The 18,091-nt window shown below is 55.3% G+C and overlaps 1 protein-coding gene across 2 annotated transcripts in view; it reads left to right on the plus strand.

The window, feature by feature from the left end:
* PREX1 (phosphatidylinositol-3,4,5-trisphosphate dependent Rac exchange factor 1) overlaps window positions 1-18,091 on the plus strand; it is a 176,228-nt gene that overhangs the window by 118,091 nt on the left and 40,046 nt on the right. For both annotated transcript variants that reach the window (XM_032350412.1, XM_032350413.1), the window contains 5 exons: window positions 6,752-6,852; window positions 8,196-8,299; window positions 8,491-8,540; window positions 10,712-10,787; window positions 17,015-17,087. In XM_032350412.1, coding sequence (XP_032206303.1) covers window positions 6,752-6,852; window positions 8,196-8,299; window positions 8,491-8,540; window positions 10,712-10,787; window positions 17,015-17,087 — 404 coding nt within the window. The remainder of the gene's footprint in view (window positions 1-6,751; window positions 6,853-8,195; window positions 8,300-8,490; window positions 8,541-10,711; window positions 10,788-17,014; window positions 17,088-18,091) is intronic.

Raw genomic sequence — 18,091 nt, forward strand, 5'->3', positions numbered from 1 at the left:
GCTGCTGTCACCACGCACTGCACACTGAGCAGCCCAACAGAAACTAACTGCCTCGCAGGCCTGGAGACTGGAAGTCTGAGACCAGGGCGTGAGCAGGGCTGGTGTCCCGTGAGACCGTCCTGCCTGGGTGTGAGGGCAAAGGGGGGAGGCTCCTGGAAGCTTTCAGGATTTGAGGGCCTCCGACGTCTCTGGGAAATACATTCCTTCCCAATAATAAAACATTTCTCCCCTTGCCCCCATTTTATGACCAAGGATCAAAGGGGTCAGAGCACTGGTGTGTCTTAAACCCAGAGACAGATTCACAGTCTCACCAAAATTGCCAGGCTCTGGGCTGCCCTGCCTTGAGCTTGACGCAGTGGTGGACACAGAGGGTGCCAACCTCACGGAGCCTGTGGTTCTGCCGGGGAGAAGGAAGTTGGCCTGGGAGGCAGCGACTTTATTTGGAACGTATTGACTAATAACCCATCCACTTCCCAAAAGCTTTGAAAAGCCCTCGGATATAAGCGTCTGTGTTCTGATCTTGCCTCAGACCAGGGGAGAGGTGATTTGGACAAAGACAGCCCCCATGGTAAAGGTGGGGGAAGTGGTTGCGTTGTGGATCATTTTGAAAGTGACCACATTTGCTGGTTGGGTGAGAAAACAGTTGAGGATTGTGAGCCCTTGGAAGGCTGGAGTTGCCGCTGCTGTGAAGGGGAAGGAGACGGATGGAGGAGCAGGTTTTGGGGGGTGGCTCCTCTAGGACGGGTGCCCTTGGGACTCTTAGACACCCGGATGGAGAGGTTGACTTGTTAGCTGGTTATAGATCTTGACTTGGGGAGAGAAGACTGGGTTAGAGAAGTAATTGCGGGGCATATGGGCATTTTAATTTTTTTTTTTTAAGATTTTATTTGACAGAGAGAGAGAGAGATCACAAGTAGGCACAGAGGTATGCAGAGAGAGGGGGGAAGCAGGCTTCCTGCTGAGCAGAGAGCCCGATGTGGGGCTTGATCCCAGGACCCTGAGATCATGATCTGAGCCGAAGGCAGAGGCTTAACGCACTAAGCTACCCAGGCACCCCTAATTTTTTTTTTTTAAGGCTTTATTCATTTATTTGAGAGACAGCACAAGCTGAGGGGAAAGGCAGAGGGAGAGGGAGAAGCAGACTCCCTGCTGAATAGGGAGCCTGATGTGGGACTCGATCCCAGGACCCCAAGATCATCATGACCTGAGCTGAAGGCAGATGCTTCACCGACTGAACCACCCAGGTGCCATCAGAACATTTTGATGGTTTTTAAAGCCATAAGACTGAAATCTGCAAGGGGACATGTGGGGAGAGCCGAGGCAGGTACTGGACCTTGGGGCTGGCGTCGGGAGGAAGGAGCCCAAGAGGGAGCAAGCAAAGAGGCAGGAGGCACCCGGGGCGAGTGTGGCGTCCTGGAAGCTAGGCAAAGATGCAGACTCAGGGCCCAGCGGCAGCCAGGTTTAGACAGCGAAGGTGGAAATGCCCAGAGGACGTTCAAGGGCCAGCGTTGACCTGCCTCTTCGGAGACCAGGTGTGGAGCTGGGGCTGAGCTTCTTGGTCACAGCTCGAGTCTTATGGTGGAAGGGGCAGCAGGCAGGAGATTTTGGGGGGGTGGCTGGGCTCCTAAGCAGTGGCTGGGGGCTGCCCTGGGTCAGGGGTGCCCTGTTGCCACCCCAGCTGTGAGCTCCGGGAGGGTGTATGGAGAGAAGTCTGGGCCCCAGACCTGCGGGAAGCGAGGCAGGGGCGGCTTGGCTTGTCTCCATCAGCTGGTCTTTAATCCCTGGGCAGAAAGGAGGTTTTTCTCTCTGAAGGGGTCTTACTTCCACCCTGGGTCAGACGACCTCTCCGCCTCCTGCCAAGCCCCTTGGGGAGCTCAGTGCAGCCGGATGGGGTAACCTGCCCGTGATTAGAGTTTCAGCAGAGTGTTCTGTCTCTTCAGGAAGGATTAGGGAGATTTCTTTTACCGCCTCTTTGAAACAGGGCCAGGATTGAAGCTTGTTTTATAATCATCGGGGCCCTAAGGACCAGACTTCCTACAAAAGATTGTTCTAATAAAGCTCTTCTCTCTGCATAGCTCTTTGCCCAGCCCTAGGGCCCGTGACCTTCCTCCTTCCCCGCCAGGGCTCAGCTCCCAAGTCTCCTGCAGGAGCATCCTTGGTCCCTTCAGGTGGAAGAGACCTGTAGCCACCAAGACGTTAATTATCCCCCTTTCCTCCACTCCAGACACTGGCAGGCGGCTCTGCCTCTTAACCCACATACAACAGTGTGGGGAAGGTCACTGCCATTATCCCCGTTGTAAGGGTAAGAGAATTGAGGCACAGAGAGGGAAGAGGTCCTGTACAAGGTCACCCAGCCACAAGTGGGGGATCGGGATTTGAATCCAGGACTCTCTCCCACCACACTCTGCTGCACGTATCCATTTATATTTCTGTTCGGCACATTTTGTTTTTCCTTGGTAGTTCCTTTCTCCATATCCGTCTGTACTACTAGAAGGGGAAATCCATGAATACAAAACACGTCTGATTTATCTTCATAACTTCCGAGGGTTGGGCTTTGAGTCAGCCTTGGACACAAGCCCTGGTTCCCCCACCTTTAAGCTCTGTGACTGTGGGCAAGTTTCTTAACCTCTCTGAGCTTCAGTAAAGGACCAGTTAATGGGAAATAGTCAAATATGCCTCACAGGATTATTAGAGGCTTCAGTGAGAAAGATGCTTGTGACATGCTGGGCACAGTGCTGGCCAGAGTGATGGGAATGTGTGTCGGGGTGGCCTGTTTCTGCCCTGCTCAGAGACAGAGCTCACGAAGAAGATCAAGGAATAAAATCTGGGTGTTTGTGTGGAGGCATCATAGGAGGGACAAGGCGTTGGGCAGACAGAATGGATTCATTCCTGCATCCATGTGTTTCATTCAGTGTTTCTTGAGCCCTTATGGTGTGCCAGCAGGAACAGGACAGACAAGCCCCCTTCCTCGTGGAGATGACTGTCCAGGGGGAGCCAGAAAACACACAAGGAGACAACAGCACAGAGGGGATTTTCGCCAGCCGGCGGATGTTGTAAGAAGTGAGTTAGGTTGATGTTAAGGAGGTGAGGAAACGGGGTGCTGTTTCAGCCAGGATGGTCAGGGAGAGCTTCGCAGGAGAGGTGATGTTTTGACCAAGCTCTAGATAATAAGCAGGAGCTGATCATGAGAAGATCTGGGGGAACAGCATTCCTGGCAGAGGGAACAGCAGGTGCAAGAGCCCCACAGCTGGAACGAGCTTTGAGTAATTAAGGAACAGCCAGGCCAGTGTGGCTAGAGTGAGGGCATGGCCAAGGGGCTCTATCAGGCAGGTAAGGGAGGTGGGGGGCTTGGGTTTTATTCTGCATGCTCTGGGAAGCTGTTCAGAGTCTAAGCAGAAGGGTGGGAGGAGGATGAGCTCATCACATCGGCTCTTGGTGAAGGAACTGGCAGAGGTATGAGAACTCAGGGGTTAAATGTAGTGGTGTGACTGGCAGGGGCAGTCAGGGAAGGCTTCCCGGAAGAAGAATGCCTTTGGCTTCCACCTTGTCTGAGGTTAGATGTCATTCATTGATTGGTGTCTGCTGTTACAGACGCTCTGAGGTGGGAGGGGCCTCACTGTCTCACCCACCTGCGTGCTCAGGTCCAGGGTGTCCGAGGGTAAGAGCCGGTCAGTCATGGCTTCAGGAAGCTTCTACCGGAGTTCTTCAGGAAGCAACTTTAGGCAGTGGAGTTACAGGGACAGCAGAAAACCTCCAGTCCTGCCCTCGTGGAGGAGACAGGTGAGAACAAGGGAACTGCCGGTGGTCAGTGGCACATTGGGCCTCAGCTCCGGGGACTGTCCTGGGGTGACGGCAAAGACACCTGTGTATCCCCTGTGCCTAGCGTTGGGCCTGACCTGTGGTAGTGATTCTGGGGGTCAGGAAGGAAGGAGGGCTGAAGCTGGGCACATGCAAACTCAGCCAGTGCGCCCTTGCCTGAGTCCCAGACTCCCCACCAACCTCGGCTGACCATCTCTCTCTCTCTCTGTGTCTCCAGCTCAGTGCTCCGAGTTACATCTCTGAAAGGCTGGCTCTTGCCACTCATTGTACCCTACGTCCTGGTTGGGTAGATTGCAGATTGCTGGTTTCCCCTAACCTTTTTTCTCACTCAGGGCCTTTGTATGTGCTGAGCCCCCTGCCTGGAATACCCTTCTTTGTGCCTCGGCAGAGGCAGACGGTGCCCCACTGACCTCGTGCAGTTCATGCATGTGTTTTATGGGGGCTCCACGGGGCTTTCAGGGAAGTTTGGACTATATGCCAACATTGAGCAATTAGGAGATTCCCCAGGAAGTGCTGAATTTCCAGCTTCTCTTGGAAAGTAGGATGCTTTAGTCTTCCCAGCTGTATGGTGGGGTGGCTGGCATCTTCAGGAGTGCCCCTGGCTAGTGCCACCGAGCCTCAACCTGGCCCTGCCTCCTCCTTTTTTTTTTTTTTTGGAAAGAGAGAGAGTGAGAGGGGGAAGGGAGGGGTAAAGGGAGAGGGAGAATCTCAAGCAGGTCCATGCCCCGCGCAGGTCCCGTCACGGGGCTCAATCTCATAGCCCTGTGATCATGACCGGAGGCGAAATCAAGAGTTGGACACTTCACCAACTGAGCCACTCTGGTGCCTCCAACCTGACCCTTCTGTTCCTTTACAAGAGCTCGAGGGCCCTGCGTTACAGACGAGTTTTATCTGGTTTTGCATACTGGGTCCCTCCTTGAGATTTCATACGATCTGAAGGTTCACCTGCGGAATCCAGAAGGCCCCTGAGTGAACCACTTGTCAGAACGGCCATACTGAGACCCAGAGAGGAACAGGGTCTTGCCCAAATTTGCCCAGCAAGCTGCGAACCTTCCTTGTTACTCTAAAAGGGGTTAAGACTCAGCTTGGGGCCAAAACTTGGGGTCACAGTTGCTCTTCTCTGGGGCTGCCTTCCTCCGCCCCTAGCAGAAGACACCGGGACACTGCCGGCCCCCCATCTGGCCACGGGGCTGCCGGTCGGTGCCAGAGGCGGCCCCCGATGGGACAGCTGGTGGGCAGCCGGAGGCCCAGTGTCCAGCTTCCGAGAGTGGGCGCTCAACATCTGTTTGCCTCACTCCGCGGCTGGCAGCTTTCCCCTGTCTCTGAATTTGGGGACTTTGAGAATGAAATTGGTGGGGAGTGGAGGACCTAGAACAATCTCTTCCCCACCTGGGGCTCCCTCGCCCCTCTTTCCCTCCTCCTGCTTGGGCTGCACCCGGGGCTCTCTGAATGCCTCAGCTCACCCACTACCTCCACACCGGCAGGCTTTGCTCCGCCAAACACCGGGAAGCTAAAAATAGTCTTGCCCCCTCTGGCCATGTAATTGGAGGCGGGACAGCTGGTTTCGATAAGCAGGAGAGCTCTGTGCTCTGGCCAGCTGCCACCTGCTTTCATTGAACACAGATTGCCTCCGTGGAAACAGCCCGGTTGCCGGCTCTCCCTTTTCCTGCTGACTTTGAGTGGGCTGAGCTCCGCAGTGAGCCCGAGTGCGCCTCCAGGAGCAGGGCGGTGGGGTCTGGCTGAGCCTCTACCCCACTGGGTAGTCACGTTGGATCTGCCTGATTTCATCGGGCTCGTGAGCCTTTCTTTCTCCCAGAGACCTTCCTGCCAACCCTAGAACATTCCTTCTTGTTTGATGGTTTATTCTTTCATGTGTTCAAGAAGTAATTATTGAGGTCTACTGTGCTTTAGGCCCTCCTCTAGGTCTGGGGATAGGGCTGTGAATCAGACCAACAAAAGTCCGTGTCAGCGTGGAGGTTACATTCTGGTGGGGCAGACGGCTGATAAACACATACAGAAATCTGTAACAGTACAATTTCAGAGAAGGATAAGTGCTCAAAAGAAAGCAAAACTAAGAGATGTACGGATTGTGTGGAGTGCTTGGTGAGAAGGAAGAACTTAACATGAAGGGCTGGGGGAGAGGGTTTCCAGGCAGAGGGAACAGTAAGTGCAAAGGCCCCGAGGTAGGTAGGAGTCTGATCTTTTTGAAGAAGCAGAAGATGGTGGGTATGGCTAAAACATAAGTAAAAGGTAGAGGAGATGAGATTGGTAAGGATGGTGGTTCACGTGGGGCATTGCCATTGTGAAAGCAGAGTTTGGATCTTTTTCTGAGAGTAAGGGGAAAGCCCCGCTGGAGAGTTTGACGAGGAGAATGACATGATCTGATCACCGTGAGCTCTCTTGACTCTCCACAGTCGTCTTTTTTGGCTCTTATTTCTTCCTGCCTGTCTATTTCTTCTTTCCTTCATGTTGCCATCCATCATCTGTCCCCCGCCCCCATCTGCCCGGGTCTCTCTCCATTTAGTGTCTTCCTATCCCCCTATTCTCTTCTCCACCCACCGGCCCACTGGTCTTTCCAACTACCTACCCATTTGTTCACTTACCTCCCCACCCAGGTGTGCATCCGCCCATCCTCCCTTACTTGCTCCCCCCGCCCCCCGTCCACCCATCGACCCTTCTTCCTTCCCTCTTATCCATCCGTCCATCCATGCACCCATCCAGGGCACCTGAGTCAGGGCTGGGGGTCTGGTCCTAGGGAAAAGCACAGGGTCTCAGCACAACCCCCAGGGCTGTGGGCTCCCAAGCTTTGCTTTCCTGTGGGACGTTCTAGCACTCCCTCGCAGGAGTGGGTAGGGCCAAGCTGGTCCCATGCTGGTCTCTGTGTTCCCAAACCTGGCGAGTTTCTCTCAACTGCGTCTCGTGTTCCTGGCAGTGAGTTTGTTGCCTGGCTTCTGGAAATTGGTGAAATCAGCAAGACGGAAGAAGGCGTGAACTTGGGCCAGGCCTTGTTGGAGAACGGTATAATCCACCATGGTGAGTGGGGGCTGGGCCTGGGTGGGCCGGGGAGGGGTGTAGGGTTAGGGGGTTGGAGGGAGGCACAGGTCAGACCGCAGCAGTGCTGCGCTACCCCTAACGCAGGGGCTGTCGCTACCCGTCTCTGTAGCTGCCCCATTGTCCCGGGCACAGCATAGCCTTGGGCCGCAGACGCCCTTCTACATCTGTTCACGGGGCTGGAGAGCCCTGTACTCACCTGGGACACCAGCAAAGCAGGGACACCACAAGAAGTTCCTTCAAAAAAGAGCAAGAGCCATTTATGTTTTTGTCATTCAGTCAGTATTGACTGAGTGCATCCTACAAGCCAGGCACTGTGCACATAGCAGAGAACAGGCCAGAAGAAAATGTCTTTGTGGGGCCGATGTTCTAGTCAGAGGGGGTAGGTGGTAAAGAAAAGAAGTAAAACCTGTGTATGCAGATGGCGCTCCATGCTGTACAAGGGGGCGTGGGGAGAGAGAGCAAGGGGGTGGTTGGACGGCCTCTCTGAGAAGGTGCCCGAGAGGTCGAGGAGCCGACAGCACTGGGGCTCTAGGCCGAGGGTCCAGCAGGTGCAGAGCCCCCCCACCCCCCAGGAGAGGAAGCCATGTGTCCTGGGACCTGCCAGGTGGCCGGTGCTGCCATGGGAGGGGGCGTGGGTGCTGCTAGGAGATGTGGGTGGGTACGGGGCTGGGCATTGTGTGGAAGAGGTGAGGTTCAGGACTGCCCGAGGGACCGTGGGGTCTTCGGCTTTTGCTCGGAGCACAGTCAGAAGCTGCTGCCGAGTGCTGAGGTGAGGGGAGCCATGCTGAGGCTCAGACCTGTGCGGGGTCCCTCTGGCCGCCACGTCCGCAGTGGCCTCTTGTGCCACGGACAGCAGTGGGGGGCCTGGCAGGGGGCTTTGATGTTCTAGATGGGAGATGACCCGATGGCTTGGAGGAGGGTGGGACGCAGAGTCAGACTGTTAATGTTTTGAAGGCCGAGCCTCTAGGATCTGCTAATGGATCCACAGTGGGGAGGGCTGGAAAGAAGCACTAAGGGCGCCCAAGGCCATCGTATAGAGAGGGTACCATAAATCCCCACTGTGTGGTCTCACACCCCAGCACCCACGGTCCCAACACATGCTTTGGCGACCGGTCACCAAGGAGGTGCTGGGCCAGGTGGGTCCCAACGCAGGCTGGGTCAGGGCATTTCTGGGCCTCTCGGGAGACCTGGTTTCCGCAGAGGAGTGAAGGTGGAGGGGTTCAGCGAAATCGCGTGTGGCACAGAGCCTGGCCGAGTGCGGGGCGATGAAGGTTGGGCGCGGGTGGTGGGCCCGTCCTCACTGGACCCCTGGGTCTCTCCAGTGTCTGACAAGCACCAGTTTAAGAACGAGCAGGTGATGTACCGCTTCCGTTATGACGACGGCACCTACAAGGCCCGGAGTGAGCTGGAGGACATCATGTCCAAGGTAGGGACGCCGCCCGACCCCACAGCCCTGACCCCACGATCACTGCAGAGCAGGCCTGCACCCCAGTGGCCTGTGCTCTTCCTCCTCCCCCACCCGCCTGCTCTGTGCTGGGAGCCGTCTCCCAGCAGCCCAGACTTGGAGGCTCCTGAAGGATGTGGCCTGATCCCAGACCCTGCCTTTTTCTCTTTCAGGGCGTGAGGCTTTACTGCCGCCTTCACAGCCTCTACACCCCCGTAATCAAGTAAGTTACTCTCCTGGCTCCAGTTTTACCTCTGCTTCTTCTCAGCTGTGTGGCCTTGGGCTAGTCACTGAACCTCTCTGAGCCTGTCTCCTTCTCCATCAAATGGGCTAATCGTCCCATCTACCCTTCATGTTTGTCCTGAGGGCTGAGTGAGTCCGTCTGTGGGAGACACTGCAGTGTGGTGGTGAAGGGTGTCCGTTCTGAGGCCAGTTTGGGTCTCAGCTGCTGGTGACCAGCTGTGTGACTTTGGGCAGAGTTACTAAGCCTCCTGGTGCCTCAACAGTTTGCTCTGTGGAATGGGGATGATAACAAGATCCACTTCCGGGCCTTTGCACTTGCTATTCCCTCTGCCTGGAATGCTTTTCCATTATCAATCAGCATATTTACAACCTCACTTCCTTCAAATGTCTCCAAAGCTAAGGGGCCTCCCCTGCTCACTTCTCAAAGGCCCCGTGTCTGGTGTGCACTGTTCTCCTGACTTCACTTTGGCCTTTCTTCTTGAAACTTGATAGTGGTTGACGTGTTATGTATTTATTCCTTATTGATTTGCTGACTTTCTTCCCCACTGGACTGTACACTCACCAAGGGCAGGGAGTCTGCTCACTGCTGTGTCCCCAGACCCTTGGCCAGCCCCCAGAGCGCTGCTGTCCTAGAGCCCTTTCCACACTGGTAGCCAGGCCCGTGTCTGTGGGGTCCAGTACAATAGCTATGAGTCATGTGTGGCTTTCAAACCCTTGAGATGGAGGAATGTGATTTTAGGTCTGCTTTAATATTCACGGATGGATAAATGGGTACATATTGGAGAGTACAGAGTAGCCCCCCGTGCATTTTTGTTGCCTGAATGTTGGAAGGTAATTAACCTCTTTGGCCTCTGATTCTACCTCTGTGAAATGGGCGTAAGAATAGCTCATGCCTGGGCACCTGGGTGGCTCAGTCAGTTGAGCATCTGCCTTCAGCTCAGGTCGTGATCCCGGGGTCCTGGGATGGAGCCCCACGTCGGGCTCCCTGCTCAGCGGGGAGCCGGCTTCTCCTTTTCCCTCTGCCTGGGTCTTTATGTACTTGGGCTCTCTTTCTCTGTCAAATAAATAAATAAAATCTTAAAAAAAAAAAAAGAAAAAAAAAAGAATAGCTCACACCTCTTGGGTTGCTGTGAGGATTAAATTTGAGCGATGCTTGGCACATTGTGCGGGTTGTATAAATGCCAGCCATTGGTTCTTTTCTTTATTATGAAGCTTATGGTTGTGGATGAAGGGATGGAGAGTGTGACCTCATTCTTTTTTTTTTTTTTTTTTTTTAAGATTTTATTTATTTATTTGACAGAGATCACAAGTAGGCAGAGAGGCAGGCAGAGAGAGAAGGGGAAGCAGGCTCCCCGCTGAGCAGAGAGCCCCATGCAGGGCTCAATCCCAGGACTCTGAGACCATGACCTGAGCTGAAGGCAGAGGCTTAACCCACTGAGCCGCCCAGGCCCCCTACAACCTCATTTTTACCAGCCGCAGTTTACTCCCCCTGAGTCTTGACGGCTCTTGTCCACTCTTAGAGGAACGGAGGGGATTCCGGCATTTGCTAGCCTTGTCGGGGGTCAGGCCCTGGGAGCCCCTCACATCTAGAGACCAGCCCCTGCCTTCTCTGTGCCCTTGCGAGAAGGGCCTCCTGATCAGCCCCTAGAGAAGGAAGTGGCAGGGCCAGCACTTACTGGCACTCAGCCTGCCCAGCTCCCCAGTTCCTAAAGTCTAGAGAAACTCCCCAGCCAGACTTGGTCGTCGGCCTGTGTGTGACTGGCCACATAGACTCCTGTTTGCCAGCCTCGAGCCCCAGAAATGGTCGACTCACTGTAAGGTTAGCACGACCCTTCGTTCCAAGACTGGGGGGGATTTTTTTTTTTTGTTTAAGATTTTATTTATTCATTTGACAGAGATCACAAGTAGGCAGAGAGGCATGCAGAGAAAGAAAGGAGGAAGCAGGCTTCCCACTAAGCAGAGAGCCTGACGCAGGGCTCAATCCCAGGACCCTGGACCGTGACCTGAGCCGAAGGCAGAGGCTTTAACCCACTGAGCCACCCAGGCCCCCCGGGGGGAAATTTAGATGCCACACATCAGAGCATGTGCCTGGGGAGAGCCCCAGGGGCCGGTGCTCCCCGATGTGCTCACATGTGCTCCCTCCTCCCGCAGAGACCGTGATTACCACCTGAAGACGTACAAGTCCGTGCTGCCTGGGAGCAAGCTCGTGGACTGGCTGCTGGCTCAGGTGAGCTGTCCCCCAACCTGTGGGATCTGTCCCTGCCCCGACCCGCGGGAGCAGCCTCCTCACTCTGCCCAGCACCAAGGAGCTGACCGGGCTGCTGGCCTTGAAGTCGCTTTAAGCAGTTTTTTCTCTAGTTTTCACTCATGTAAAATACACATCACACTTAACTGTCATAACCGTGGTTCAGTGTGCTGTTTGTGACATGACGTCCGACGTCCCCTCACGTCGCTGGGAGCCGTTGCCACCCTCCCTCTCTAGAGCTCTTTCATCTTGCAGAACTAAAACCCTGTCCCCGGTCAACACCAGCTCCCCTCTTGCCCCTCCCCGCGGCCCCTGGAAACCTCGCTTCTGCTTTCTGTCTCCAGGTGCTTGGTCACACTGTACCCCCATGAGCAGGGTCATGCAGCCTTTGTCCTTCTGGTCACGGTAGCCCCTTGAGCAGGGTCACGCAGCCTTTGTCCTTCTGTGGCTGGCAGACGGCACTCAGCGTCTTGCTCTCAGGGCCATCCACATGGTGGCCTGGGTCAGAATTACCTTCCTTTGCGAGGCTGAATAATATTCCATTGCACAGATCGCCCACAGTTGATTTATCTGTCATTTATTATTATCTGTCTATTAGTGTCTGCTTAATGGACGTCTGGTTGCTGCCACTGGAGGCTTCCAGTTAAAACTGGGACAGTCCCGGCTGAGCCGGGACAAGTCAGTCTCCTGCTGAGGCACCAGACCGGAGCCTCCATGGGGAGCTTGCCAAGTTACTCCTTTCGCGGAAGTTGCCCAGGGGGCAAGGGCTGGGCAGCAGCTTGGTTTTGCTGCAACTTCCTGAAGGCTTTTGCTCCCCTGAGATGCTGCAGACACTTCTGTCTGCCGGCCCATGGCTCCTGCTCCCGGGGTGCTTCCTCTGGCTGGGTTTTGTGCATTACCTTGTGGAGTCCTTCAGCCCGTTTATAGACAGGGGCACTGGGGCCCAGAGAGGCTGAGCACTTGGTTCAAGGGTACACAGCCCCGTACTGGCAGAGCTGGGATTGGGAGGGCCTGCCTCACTCTGCTTGTACCTCGGTTCTTCGAACTTTTCAGGGAGCTTGCGAGAGTGTTCATTTGTAAATCTGTAAAGAGAGCGTATTGGCTCTGCAGACGAGGAGACAACTGTGAAATCAAAACGGATAAGTGTTTAAACGTTTACAGAATGCAGCTTTATGTCAGCCTCCTTAATTGTTAAATTTAGCATTCATAAAAACCTCATTCCATTTGAAAACAATTTGCTGGTGGGATTTTCTCATGTCACACAATTCCTGATGATTGCCTAGAAATCGTAGCCAATCTGTAAAGTAAATGTTTCTTGGTGCCAAGTGACTTCAAAAGCAGGTTTAGAAAAATCCTTGAAAAATTATTTTCAGGCCCAAACAGCATATTTAATGTAGGATGTGGGTGTATTTTAATATGTTTGCTGTGGTGTGGGATGCTAGGACCCGGGAGGTCTTAAAACAGCCCTGGAATTGGAATTCAGTTTTGCACATCTGGCAGGCGCAGAGCACTAACCACTGTACGGTACTGCCCTCCCCTTCCGGCTCCCGAAACCAGCTCCCAGCATGTGCCTGATTTCTAGTAGCCAGGCGGGCCTGGGTCAGATCCCAGCTCTGCGTCTTCCTAGCGGAGTGCTCTTGGACAAGCCTCTTAGCATCTCTGTGCCTCACTTTCCACACCTGCAAAATAAAGCTAAAAACAATACCTTCCCTGTAAGATTATTTTGAGGATTCAATGAGTTAATCACATAAGTGCTTAGACTGGGCACCTGGCACAGAGGAATTGCTCAGTAAAGGCGACGGTTGTTGTAATTCCTTATCTCCCGCACGAGGGATTCAAGGCGGCTCCAGATTACATGTGATACAGAAGGCTGCAGAATATGGAAGACCGGAGAACCTGCAGGGGCTTTGGGGACCCAGGAACAGTGAGATCAGGAAACAACCAGCAGGGGGTGGGATGTAAGGTAGGGGGCAGGGGGGGAGGCGAATCCATGGAGTCCCGCCTCCGGAGTGTTCTGCCCCAGGTGAGGGTGACACGGGGTGATTTCCTTTGTGGTTTAGGTTCTTTGCTTGGAGCCTAGACCTGCCTGGGTCCGGCTCTCGGAAACGGCTGCTTCTCCCCAGCTCGGCCCTTTCTGTGGCCTCATGTTTCCCAAGCTCCACTGGTACTCACGGCTGTGTGTGGGTTCCGAAGCGTGATGTGGGCTCTGCCCTAAGTGGTGAGTCCCTGGCCTGAGTTGGGAGTGAGATGGGTCCCCGAGATGCTGAGATGTCAGTGGGTCTGAGAAATGCCTGGAGATGGGTTGCATGGGGTGCTCTGCTATGGGGCAGGATAGGAGGCAAGGATGCGTCGTGGGGCTTTGGTGCACTGGGAGGCGGGAGGTACCCTTTACGGGGATGGGGAGACTGGGGGAGGAGTCCCCAGTTGCCTGGGAAGATCGAGAGTTCTCCTCTGATGCGGGAAGGCACTGACTTTGGGGTGCCCACTGGACTCCCCCATGGGGGGGTGGAGGGCGGGGCACGATTGGCATGCCAGACCTCCGTTCCTGGTCAGCTTTGGCAGTATTTAAAATGAGCAGTCGGGGGAGGTCGTGGAGCAAGTCAACAAGAGGGCTAATTAGCTTCTCCCTTTCTTTGAGCACCTACTGTGTACTGGGCACCGACCGGTTCAGGTTCTGGGGACCCAGTGGGCTGGTGGCTTGAGGCACCGGCAGAGGAAAGAAAGCATCCGTGGGCACTTGTCAGGGAGCCCTGGCCCCAGCGATGGGCGACTAACTTGTCCTCTTAGAGCCTCCATTTCCATAACATGGTGGTGGGGGGAAGGGTCCGGCCCTGAGGTGAATGTAACCTCACGGTGTAACCTAAGGCAAGTGCAAGCCCGTCTGTGCCCCAGGCTCTTCATCTGTTAAATGGGATTAAGGGGAGCGACCTCCTCTGGGTTGACCTTTGAGGGTCAACCTCAATAATAAGAGGCATCTGTGGACATTGTCCTGGCATTTCCCGTTTGCCGAGTCATGGGCAGGGAGCCTTCCGCAGCCCTGGGTCCATTACCCCCCGGAGTGTTCTGTCACCCGGCCCAGCTCTGCCTTTGCCACTGGCATCCCAGGTGGTTCTGGGTAGAGATGTTTTGTGGCTCCCTGAGTGCTGGGTACCACTGGGGTGGTGGGTCACCATGACGGGCGTCGCTGCCGCCCACTGATGTTCTAGTGAGGGACAGACCTTAAACCACACCCACTTATCAGGAGGGACCCCAAGGACCAGGAATCCTTGGTGCTGATTCTCCTGAGAGCGGTGGCGGGAAGGGAGGAGTTTGTTTCAGACTGCGGCAAGTGCAGCACTGGTATCCCGCAAGGTCGTGGGAGTGTAAATGGACGAACATTGGTTGAGAGGATGCGTGGGGGTGGGGAGTGGGGGCTGGGGGCTACTTTAGGTTGTCCTCTGAGGAGCTGACTCGGGCACTGAGACTTCAAAAAGCCAGGACAGGGCCTTCCAGGGGGAGGAAGGAGTAAGTGCAAAGGCCCTGAGGCGAGGGCACGTAGTCTGTGAAAGGACTAGCAAGGAGGCCAGCGTGGCTGGAGCACCAGCACGGGGGCTAGTGGGTGGGTGGAGGAGGGGAGGGGAGCGTGGCGGTGCAGCGGGACAGCGCTGTGTGTGTCTGTGCCTTCCTCCGGGAGGGGAGAAAGTGGGGATTTGAGGTTTTCCCACAACTTGGTGGGATGTGGGGTAGGGGACTTACTTTTCAGGTGTCCAGGGTCAGCATATTCCATGGTTAACTTGAGAATCCTGTTCCTGTTCTAACTTTAGGAGCCTCCCTGTGGGTCCTCCCTGTGGGAAGGGGGACAGTGATGGGCTGGCAGCCCAGACTGTGAGTGCTTCAGAAAGCCAGGTGGGCTCCAGACGCCTGCCGGGGGCCTCCCACGCTGCGGAGCGGGCGCCTGCTCGCCACCTGGGCGCCGGCTGTGCCTCCCCTGCTGGCCCCGTGCAGCTGGGGGCGGCCACTCCGGATGCCGCCTCTCGCATGGACGGCCGCCTACCCTGGCTGGGCTCTGTGCACACAGCCTTCCGGCTGCTGGCCTGGGGTCCCACGGGAGAGATTTTTCTTCCTCGAGTCGGTGAAGGCGTGACATCCGGAGGCCAGTGGCTCCCTCAGGCCCCGTGCTCTGAGTCCTGCAGCCCCTGGCATTTGTTTCTCCTTTAGCTGGGCAGGTCTCTCCCTGGCCCCTTGGTGGCTGGCAGAGTAGGTGGGGGACAGTCGAGGCGACAGCCTTTTGAAACCTCTTCTCGCTTTGGGAGTCTGTTCCATGAGCGGTTGTCGGGCCCCGCGGCCATCTGAATGTAGCTGAAGCTCACTGACTGTGGCCATAAGCTCCTACATGATGTGGCCCTGCTGACAGCAACTTTATTGAATCGCCAGATATTTATTGAGCACCTCCTGTATGCCAGGCCTGAGTTCTAAGCCATTGGGGTTCCGCAGGGAACACAGCAGATCAAACACCTGTCCTAATGGAGCACACTCACCCCCTCCCGGGTGGCGAGGCTGCCTTTTGTGACGCAGGCTTTGTCCCACCCCTGGACCTTTGTCCATGCTGTTTTCTCTGTCTGCGACCCAGCTGTTCGCCCATCCCCCGCATCCCCAACCGTGCCACACAACTCACATGGTTTCCCTGATGAACTGAGATTGTGGGGTTTGCACGGACCAGAAACAGATTCTGGCTAACTAAAGGAACGGGGGAAGAAAAGAGAAGATGGGAAAGGGTAAGGAGCGCCCACAGAGTTAGGGGAGACCCAGGACCCACCCTCAGAAAGCACTGGCACCAGGAAGTGCCCAGCATCTTGGGAGCAGGTACCAAGGGCCCCTTCTTTGGGGCACTGTGGGGAGAACCACACCAGTTGTTCCCTGTCCTTGGGTTCCTCCTCCGGTCACGTTCCTGGGGCAGACGGCATCACTGTAGCTCTGCGTGGACCGTGTGTCCTCAACCCTGGCCTGGGCTGGTGGTGGGGGGGGCAGTTGTATGAGAAAAACTGAGGCGCTCTCCCACCAAGACGACGTTCCACGTGGGAGAGTCGGCCCCAAAGATGGGCCCCGTGGGCCATGACCATTCATGACTTCAGTTTTGGGTTGGATGTCACTTCCTTGGAAAAGCCCTGAGAGGTGAAGCGGACTTCAGCTGTACCGGTCAGGAGTGTGTTCCTTTGCAACAACAGAAAACCCAACTAAACAGTGGCCTGAGCGGATAATTGTGCCCCATACCAGTCATGCCACATGTCAAGAACCTTCTGTCCTTCACTCTGCTGTCCTCAGCATCGTCTGCCACCTTGGTCACTGGATAGCCCCTTAGACCTACATATATCAGTCACTTCCTCATGCGACTTTGTCCCCAGTAGGGGATGTGGTACTGCTTTCCTCTTTTTTCAGGGAAGAAGGTATTTTCCAGAATCCCCTGGTAGCCTTCCCCAGGTATCTCGCTGGCTATAGCTAGGTCAGTTAGGACTTGGACTTCATTGCTAGTATCAAAGATCCTAGCTACAGAGGCTGATATAAATTAGGAGTTGATTTTCCTTTGCTGTGAGAGAAGCCTAGAGGTTGGTGGGCTAGAGCTGCTAGGGCAGCCTCAGGAGACCTTTGGGTCTGTCTCTCTTCCTGCTCTGCCATCCTTAGCATGTTTTGGTCCTTGGTATTGTGGTCTAGGATGACTGCAGGAGCTCCAGCCATCACATCTTTGTTTCAAGGAGGAGGAGGAAGGAAAAAGAAGGACCAGGGACAACGGGTTTTTCCAGAGCTCCCTACCAGTGATTTCTGCTTATATCTCATTGGCCACCTCTCACTGCAAGGGAGCCAGGTTTTGTGAACCTCTAAATGGACATGTTGCTGCCTTCAACAGCGACAGCTTCATTACTAGCATGGTACTGGTGAAAGGGTTATTCCTAGGCAGCCAACAATATCTGCCACATCAGATCTCCATTTCTCCTTTGTGGTATTTATGGCATGATACACAGTGGCTTTATCTCAGCTACTATTGATTTTCTTGTGTGGGGTTTATTCCTAATAGTCATAGACGTGTTTGGTCAGTACCGCAGTATGTAAAACAGACACAGATCCTTGCCCTTGTGGAGCCTCCATTCTCGGGGTGATGGTGGGCTTTTCACAGCCTCGCTCAGCCCCTCCAGTGTCGGTGCACCTAACACCCTCCCCTTCTTGTTCCGTTCCAGGGTGACTGCCAGACGCGGGAGGAGGCGGTGGCGCTTGGCGTGGGCCTGTGTAACAATGGCTTCATGCACCACGGTAATCTGCCCCTTCCCTTCACCCAGCCTCCTGGGGGGTGGGGGGCGGTTTGCCCTGGAACAGAAAAGCTAGTAGGGACCCTGGTCCCTGGGGCATTTCATGAGGTAGAGGAGGGAGCTGAGGCCCAGAGAGAGCAAGTGGTGGGCTGAAGGCTGCTCAGCCTGTCCAAGGAGGAGCCCAGGCTAGATGCCGGCTCTGTGGGCCTGTAGACCGAGGGGGCTTGGGGTGGCTCAGGAAGCCCACCCCACGCCCCTCCCTCTTCTGCCCTGATGGCGACATCGCCTCAGGGTTTCAGTAGGGACCAGGGTGGCTGGTAACGGTTGACTGGGAAAATGGACTGGCCTTGAGGTCCAATCTGTGGGCTTCCTGGGCCCTTCTCCTGGGTGGGACATGACCTCCGGGTGGGCGGCGAGGTCGGGTCATGCGGGGCTGGTCCACGGGCTTCCACATGGAGGAGAAGAGAGGGGTCTGGGGGGGACAGAGCGCAGGCAGGTTGTACGTGAGAGAGGGAGGGAGCCGGGCAGGGACGTTCACACCGCTTCTCTGGGCCTGACCCCTTAGATGGGTCGCTCTCCTTCCCACCAGAGAAGCACGGAAGAGGGCTAGAGAGGTGGGCAGTCCCGAGATGATCCAGAGGTGGGACGGTGGACAGGAGGGAGGAATGGGTTCCAGGGTCACCATTTCAAATTAACATAGAAGTCTCCTCCTGAGCACTCCCCATGGATTCGTTAGTTCAATCCTGAATTGAGCCTTTGATGTTGGTATTAATATCATCCTTATTTATAATCGAGGAAATGGAAGCCCAGATAGTTAAGATAGCAGCTCAAGGTCACACAGCAAGTAGGAGCTGGGATTTGAACCCAAGCTGGCGGGCTTCACCGGCCGTGCACTCCTGTCACAGAGCTCTGTGACCTTCCCACTTGCTGACCCTGAGGGAGCCCTGAGGCTCCTACCCTTTCAGCAGGGCGGGTCGACTTAACTCCCAGCAACCAGCCTTTCTTCTC

Source organism: Mustela erminea, chromosome 7 (genome assembly GCF_009829155.1).
Source record: "Mustela erminea isolate mMusErm1 chromosome 7, mMusErm1.Pri, whole genome shotgun sequence".
Taxonomy (NCBI): Eukaryota; Metazoa; Chordata; class Mammalia; order Carnivora; family Mustelidae; genus Mustela; species Mustela erminea.